The sequence below is a fragment of the Lepidochelys kempii genome, chromosome 25 (genome assembly GCF_965140285.1).
Source record: "Lepidochelys kempii isolate rLepKem1 chromosome 25, rLepKem1.hap1, whole genome shotgun sequence".
Lineage (NCBI taxonomy): Eukaryota > Metazoa > Chordata > Testudines > Cheloniidae > Lepidochelys > Lepidochelys kempii.
The window spans coordinates 7,434,787-7,443,471 of NC_136404.1; the positions used below are offsets into that span (position 1 = coordinate 7,434,787).

Consider the following 8,685-nt stretch of genomic DNA (forward strand, 5'->3'; position numbering starts at 1 on the left):
TTATTCAGTTTATGATTTATTTTGTACATCTGTTTTATGAATTCAGCCCATCAGAATGAGACCGCCTGTGAAAGTGACCCAGAAGCAAGTTCACACATTTGTGCAGCCAGCATGTTAAATTAAATTTGATTGTCCATAACTGTTCAGTAGAAGATAAAGTAACATCACAGCCTCTCCTGAAGTCCACAATGAGCATTTCAAATTCACATCAGACTAGGGTCTCCAAGAGGAAGAATGGATCCAATACACCAAGTCCAGCCCATAAATGCTTCCTACAATAAAAACAAACAGTTAATAAGCAACACTTCCTGCAAAGTGTCATGGCGGTCAATGCAAAGGACTGCAAGATCTAAAAGTTCAGAGATCCATGCAGAAGGAGTTTCTAGTGACACAAGGACAAGTAAGGGAAACGAGAAGTACAGTTATGTTGCTATTTTAAAAGTCCGTTTAATGACAATATGGAACCAGATAGGTGCCCTGTGTGCTTTGATATCATAGAATCCTAGAAAGGGCTGGAAGGGACCTCAAAAACTCATCAAGTCCTACCCCACACTGATGCAGGAACAAGTAAACCTAGACCATCCCTGACAGATCAAACCTGCTCTTGAAAATCTCCACTATAGGGATTTCACAACTTCCCTTGGAAGCCTATTCCAGAGCTTAACTACCCTTATAGGTAGAAATATTTTCCCTAATATCTAACCGAAGTCTCCCTTACTGCAGATTAAACCCATTATTTCTTGCCCTACCTTCAACCAGAACAAATTATCACAATCCTCTTTATAACAGCCCTTAACATATTTGAAGACAAGTTACCAGGTCCCCCTTAAGTCTTCTTTCCTCAAGACTAAACATGCCCAGTTTTCTAAAACTTATCCCTGTAAGTATGCTTTTCAAACTTTTTATTATATCTGGACTCTTTCCAGTTTGTCCACATCTTTCCTAAAGTGCATCACCCAGAACTGGACACAGGACTCCAGCTGAGGCCTCACCAGTGCTAAGCAGAGCAGGACAATTACCTCCTTTGTCTTACATACAACACTGCTGTTAATATACCCCAGAATCATAGTAGCGTTTTCCACAATTGCATCACTGTTGACTCATTCAATTTGTGAGCCACTACAACCCCCAGATTTCCTCAGCATTACTACCCCCAAGCCAGTTATTCCCAATTTTGTACTTGTGCATTTGATTTTTCATTCCTTAATACCTTTGCATGATCATTTAATTTCAGACCAATACGCCAATTTATCAAGGTTGTTTTGAATTCTAATCCTATCCTCCAAAATACTAGCAACACCTCCAAGCTTGATGTCACTTGCAAATGTTATAACCATACCCTCCACTCCATTATCCAACTCATTAATGAAAATATTGACTAGTATCAGACCCAGGCCTGACCACTGTGGGACCACACTATATATGTCTGCCCTGTTTGATAGCGAATCACTGATGACTATTCTTTGAGCATGGTCTTTCAACCAGTTGTGCACCCATCTTATAGTAACTTCATCTAGACCACACCTCCCCAGCTTGCTTATGAGAATGTCATGCAGGACTGTGTCAAAAGCCTTACTAAAATCAAAACAATCCTGTCTACAGCTTCCCCCCATCTAATAGGCCAGTCCTCTGAAGAAGGAAATGAGGGTATTTGGCATGATTTATTCCTAACAAATCCATATTGGCTATTCCCTATAACCTTATCATCAGGTGCTTACAAATTGATTGTTTAATAATTTGTTCCAATATCTTTCCACTTATATAGAACAGTCAGGCTAACATTCATAAGGCCCCCTTGTTCCCCCTTTTAGAAGACAGGAACTGTGTTGGGCCTTCTCCAGTCCTCTGGAACCTCACCCATCCACCAGGAGTTCTCAAAGATAATTGCCAATAGTTCTGAGATTGCTTCAAGCTAATTCCTTAAGTACCTTGGGATGAATTTCATCAGGCCCTGCTGACCTGAATACATCTAACTTATCTAAATAGTCTTTAATCTTTCCTTCTCTATTTTGGTTTGTGTTCTTTCCTCTTATCGTTGACTGTCTGGTCACTATTCACCTTTTTAGTGAAGGCTGAAACAAAACAGGCATTAAACACCTCAGCCTTCTTGATGTCATCAGTTATTAGCTCTCATTCCCTGCTAAGTAGAGGGCCTATACCAGAGGTGGGCAAACTATGGCCCGCGGGACGCTACTGCCCGGCCCCTGAGCTCCTGGCCCAGGAGGCTACCCCCAGCCCCTCCCCTGCTGTCCCCCATTCCCCGCAGCCTCAGCTCGCTGCGCTGCCGGCGCAATGCTCTGGGCGGCGGGGCTGCAAGCTCTTGCTGGGCAGTGCAGCTGCAGAGCCGCGGCCTGGCCCGGTGCTCTGTGCTGCACAGTGGCGTGGCTGCCTGTCCTGGTGCCCTGGGCAGCACGGTTGTAGCACTGCCAGCGCTCCAGGCGGCGCAGTAAGGGGGCAGGAAGCATGGGATAGAGGGCAGAGGAGTTTGTGCGGTGGTCAGGGGTGTGGATAGGGGTTGTGGCGGTCAGATGGTGGGGAACAGGGGGGTTGAATGGGGGCAGGGGTCCCGGTGGGGCAGTCAAGAATGAGAGGAGGGGTTGGATAGGGTGGCGGGGGGCAGTCAGGGGGCAGGAGTCCGGGGGGGGTGGCTGCCAGGAGGTGAGAAGCGGGGGGGGGAGGGTCAGAGAGGGAGCAGGGGCCAGGCCACACCTGGCTGTCTGGGGAGGCACAGCCTCCCCTAACTGGCCTCCACACAATTTCGGAAACCCGATATGGCCCTCAGACCAAAAAGTTTTCCCGCCCCTGGCCTATACTTTCCTTCATCATTCTCTTGCTCTTAATGTATTACCTTTTCTTATTGCCTTTTATGTCCCTTGCTAGGTCTAACTCATTTTGTCCTTACATGCTTGTGCTATTCTTTTATACACCTCCTTAGCAATTTGTCAGTGTTTCCACCTTTTGTAGGATTCCTTTTTGATTTTCAGGTCATTAAGGCACTCCTGATGGAGTCATATTGGCCTCTTACTATTCTTCTTATCTTTTCTTCACACACGTGTGGTTTTGAGTTGTGCACTTGTCATAAATATAAAGGGAAGGGTAAACCCCTTTGAAATCCCTCCTGGCCAGGGGAAAGCTCCTCTCACCTGTAAAGGGTTAAGAAGCTAAAGGTAACCTCGCTGGCACCTGACCAAAATGACCAATGAGGAGACAAGATACTTTCAAAAGCTGGGAGGAGGGAGAGAAACAAAGGGGTGTGTCTGTCTATATGCTGGTTTCTGCCGGGGATAGACCAGGAATGGAGTCTTAGAACTTTTAGTAAGTAATCTAGCTAGGTATGTGTTAGATTATGATTTCTTTAAATGGCTGAGAAAAGAATTGTGCTGAATAGAATAACTATTTCTGTCTGTGTATCTTTTTTGTAACTTAAGGTTTTGCCTAGAGGGGTTCTCTATGTTTTTGAATCTAATTACCCTGTAAGATATCCACCATCCTGATTTTACAGGGGGGATTTCTTTATTTCTATTTACTTCTATTTTTATTAAAAGTCTTCTTGTAAGAAAACTGAATGCTTTTTCATTGTTCTCAGATCCAAGGGTTTGGGTCTGTGGTCACCTATGCAAATTGGTGAGGCTTTTTATCCAACATTTCCCAGGAAAGGGGGGGTGCAAGTGTTGGGAGGATTGTTCATTGTTCTTAAGATACAAGGGTCTGGGTCTGTAGTCACCTAGGCAAATTGGTGAGGCTTTTTACCAAACCTTGTCCAGGAAGTGGGGTGCAAGGTTTTGGGAAGTATTTTGGGGGGAAAGACGCGTCCAAACAGCTCTTCCCCAGTAACCAGTATTAGTTTGGTGGTGGTAGCGGCCAGTCCAAGGACAACGGGTGGAATACTTTGTACCTTGGGGAAGTTTTGACCTAAGCTGGTAAAGATAAGCTTAGGAGGTTTTTCATGCAGGTTCCCACATCTGTACCCTAGAGTTCAGAGTGGGGGAGGAACCTTGACAGCACTTAATAGCATGTCCCTGAGAGACTGCCAGCTCTCCTGAACTGCTTTAGATTTGCTTCCCATAGGATCTTACCTACCAGTTCTCTGAGTTTGTTAAAGTCTGGTTTTTTGAAGTCCATTGTCCTTATACTGCTGCTCTTGCTCATTCCTTCTGTTAGAATCATTAATTCTGTAATTTCATGATCACTTTCACCCAAATTGCCTTCCACTTTCAGATTCACAACCAATTTCTCCCTGTTCTTACAACTGTAGATTACTCTTCTGTTTCTAAATGCAACATGTATAATACAAGTTGAATGTGCCTCATGGCAATGCCAGTATTTGACATGTTCCTGAAACCACCATTCACATTCACCCACTTTCATATATTTACTGCCCAACACCCCTTTTTTTAAGTGGAGTGAAGGGTTATTACATAACTTAGGTTCTGCAGAACAACTTTATAGACCATTTCCATCAACAGGCTTAACAATTAGCAGAGCAATTGAATGTTAATGCACTAAGTTTCCTAGAGCAATTTATCAACTTTCATAAATAAATTAATCCCACATTAACACTCTAGCTCCCATTATGGGCTGGTCTTTTTTTTCCCATGAAGCTGCTAATGGAAATTGCACTTTTGCTAAATGTTTTGACACAGGGGAATGACAAAAATGAACCACTCTCTCTTACAAATACCTCTGACAAAGAGTAAGATTTTCCTTTTAAAGAAAAAAGGCAATTTTTTCTAGTTTCTAATGATGTGTTCTGTGTTTTCAGACTCTCAAATCCCCTCACAATCAATAGTGTTTAATACATGGAGATTCTCCCAAGATGCCATAGGATCAAGCACCATAAATACAATTGTGTCTTCCACTGAAATAAATACCATGATGCAGAACGCCCCCCACATCACTGTTTCTCAACCTTTTCAGGTCGGTGAGTCCTTATTCCAAGAGAAATTTTCACAATACCTTTACATTTACTATGAAAAAGAAAGTAAATAGTGTAACAACATTAAACCTACATAATTTGCATGTGTTCCAAAAGATTGACAAATGCTTGCTATGGAAGTGTGTGCAGGGAGAGAGATTTTCTTTTGCTTTAGAATGCAAGAAAATTTTCAATGTCTCACAACCCCCTTGATTGCCTTTTGTGACCCATCAGTTGAGAAACACTGCTTTAGATTTATGGAGTGTCAGTCTATGACCAAGAATAATCAATATGCTGTAAAAGCTTAAGTGAAGCATGTTTCATTTCTATCTCATAGTATGTTATATGAAATAAAGAGCTTTTAACTGGGGAAAAAGCATCCACATTGTCCCTGTCCAGAAAGCTGGTTACATCTTTAAGGTCTTCTAGCCAAGACCAGAGGCAAATGGGTCCATTAAAAGAAGCCCTACAACAACACAGAAATTGTACTTCGAGAGAGAGTATTTTAATCCCATGAACGGATACAATAGGAACGTATTTACCAACACATTCTTCTTACTAAGTATGTGTACTGCTAAACCTCAGTCTCTAATGAGATCCTGAATCCTAGCTTTGATATCCACAAATAGATGTAGCGCCCACTAATTTGTTGCGATATGGAATGACAGTTCAGTTTTTTTCAAAAACCATTTGGCTGATACTGTCCTGAATTACTTTCAATTCTATAAATAAATTCATTTGTTTCTATTCCTTTCCTAAATTCAAAAACTCTCAAGCTACTCCCATTCAGTACCGTAGGACCTGAAAGAGATGGATAGGGTGAGGAAGTTAAATACACATCAGCTCAGAACATGCAATGTGCGTATTTCTCAGAATAGCACGTTACAAAGAGACTTGTGACTACTACGAGCTCATCTGTAGAAGCTGTATAGCACTTCGAAGCTATAAAGTATTGACTAATCCTGCCAACTCCCTTATGATATATGTATTCTCTATTTTACAGATGGGAACACTTACGCTGATAAAAATCCACTAGACCACATTGGCTCACTCTGAAAAATAATGTAACTTAAAATAATGTAATTTAAAATAAACTGGCTAGTTTCTACTAAGGTACACGGATAGCATATCTGGGCTGGGCAAGTTCTTATCAAGATTATTGTCATGATGCCATTTCTGACTTTCAGTACAAGAAAGAATTACATGATAAAGTGCAACAGTTCTCTTTGGGGACTAACTATTGGACAGAATATTTAGTTTCAAATTGCTGGATTCTATACTGGAGGTCACATAAAATGGCATGTAATCACAAAATGTATGCATGTTATTTCTGATAAGTACAAGACAGAAAACTTACCATTAGAAGGAAGAGCAACAGCTTAATCATCTTTCTTAAACTTGCCATTAATGTAGGGAACATAGTCAAGGATCAGTCTCCAGTCTGTCGCCCACACCAATCCCACAGCGCCTACGGTGCCCCATGTGGTCAATGTGGGGGTCCTGTAGAACACAGACACACAACCATGCCTCTTCTACATATCTAAATGTTTGTCAGCTACTTTAGCAATAAACACCTGCCAAGACTGTTTACTCAAGAAGAAATCTTAGCTGCGACCTTGAAGAGAAAGTCACACAGTTAGGCCCAAGTCTACCTGCATCTTGGCAAGGGGTGAGACTAGATAACCCTTGTGGTCCCTTCTAACCCTATGATTCTCACTCAGGGTTAAGCTTAACCTGATACTAGAAAATTACAAATAGTGCCCTTATCTGTGGCATTTCTGTTTTTTTCACTATTTACAATCCACTCAGCTTGGTTTATTTCTGCTGGTCCATGCTTATCTGTATGCAGTGTTGTTGTAGCCCTGTCGGTCCCAGGATGTTGGACAGCCGAGGTTTTCTTTCTCACCAACAGAACTTGGTCCAATAAAAGATATTACCTCATCCACCTTGTCATGTTTATTTGTAGCCAGTTTCAGTTTCTGGTTCTCTTGGTTCTCATGCACTAGCACATCACTGCAGGGTTTGGGCTGGAAACACTGTACAGGAATATCTAAATCCCTGCATCTCGCTAGAGATGATCAAGCCAGAAAATGGCCTGGCCCAAATTATATTTCAACGTGGTCAGACATTCATAGATTCTAAGGCTAGATGATACTACCGTGATCATCTAGTCTAACCTCCTGCGTAACACAGAACTTCCTCAAAATAATTTCTGTTTGAAATGTGTTGCATCTTAGGCAGAGAGAAAGCTAGAGTTAGGAAACTATGTTTTAGCCTATTTAACACACAGTTTGGCTCACTAAATGTAAGCTGAGTAGCATATTTAGAACTGGAGTCAGGACTTATATTAGCCGAACTAAAGGGAGTTGTTTCACAGTAGGACACTGACAATAGCAAAGTTGCCTGTAATTTTCCCCTCACTTCAAATTAGTAGCTCTGACCACACTCTAGAATAGGGATGGGCCAGATCCGGCCCATCTAACATTTCTGTCCAGCCCGCCAGGTTCTTTGGCTGCCCCCTCATGATTTCTGGGCCGCTAAAAGTCCCCTGGTGCAGCAGGGTGCTCAGGCAGGCTGGCTGCCTGCCGTGGCCCCACACTGCTCCTGGAAGTGGCAGGCTGCTGCTGGCATGTCTCTGCGCGCCCCTCGCGGGGAGGAGGGGGCAGCTCCGCACGCACTGCCCCCACCCCCAGCGCCAGAAACCAGTGGGGGCAGTGCTTGTGGGCGCAAGCAGCACATGGAGACCTGCTGCCCCCCTCCCACCAAGAGGCAGGCAGAGACGTGCCAGCTGCAGCCGCTTCTGGGAGCCGCGTGGGGCCATGGCAGGCGGATAGCCTGCCTGAGCCCCGCCGTGCCGCCGGCTGGGAGCTGCCCGTGGCAAGCACCTCCCGGCCAGAGCCCAGACCTCACACCCCCTCCTGCACCCCAACCCCCTGCCCCAGGTCAGACCCCCCCTCCTGCACCCAAACACTCTCCCAGCCCCTGCACCCCTTTCCATTAACACAGTAGCAACGTGCGGCCTGTGACAACTTACCAAAATTCACGGAGCGGCGCCCCTGTGACTATTATTGCCCCCCCCCCCCTTCTAGGAGCTGAACTAAAGAAAAACAGCGCCAGGCGTACCGAGGGCTTCACCTTAGCCGACTACACGCTCTGCCCACCAACCCTCGTGGCCGGCTCCCAGGGTAATTACGCTACCGGACTTCCGAGCGCCTTCCTGTCAGCTCTCGACGGCGCTGCAGGCCAGGTCGGGTTTTTTAAGCATCTCAAACGGAGACCCGCCCCCCCCCTCGTATCCCCCCCGCTCCCGAGGTCACTGCCCCGCTGCCAGGCGGGGGCTCCCCCGCCACCTGCTCCCCCAGAGGGAGGGGCGGGGAAAGACCCCGGGGAGGGGGAGGGGGGCCCCCCGCGCGCCTCACCAGTTCCGGAGCAGCTGGGCGTAGCGGGGCCCCATGAGCCTGCTCAGCATCCTGCTCCCAGCCCAGCCTCGGCCGCCGGCCTCAAAGTCACCCCGTCTGCGCATGCGCCCGCGACGCGACGCGGCGCCCCGCAGGCCCCGCCCTGCGCCGGAGAGCCGTGAAGGACCCCGGCGGGGCGGGGCAGGGCCGGCCGTGACGCCGCCTGAGCAGAAATATGAATGAGCCATCTAAATGATTAATTATTAGGATGGCAAATGCCAGTCACCCTCGAGCTCCCCTTTATCCTCCCATCCCCCTTAACCGAACAACGGCCACGTCTCCCCGGCCCCCCTTTTACCATCTACTTCCCCC

The 8,685-nt window shown here is 45.8% G+C and overlaps 1 protein-coding gene across 1 annotated transcript; it reads right to left on the bottom strand.

Annotated features, from left to right (window-relative positions):
- Positions 1 to 8,453, bottom strand: UQCR11 (ubiquinol-cytochrome c reductase, complex III subunit XI). The gene is made up of 3 exons (XM_073323778.2): positions 8,335 to 8,453; positions 6,273 to 6,415; positions 1 to 272 (listed from the first exon to the last, which is right to left on the bottom strand). The coding sequence occupies exons 1-2, from the start codon at positions 8,436 to 8,438 to the stop codon at positions 6,295 to 6,297; spliced, it is 225 nt and encodes a 74-aa protein (XP_073179879.1). The 5' UTR covers positions 8,439 to 8,453; the 3' UTR covers positions 1 to 272; positions 6,273 to 6,294.
- Positions 8,454 to 8,685: the final 232 nt, after the last annotated feature.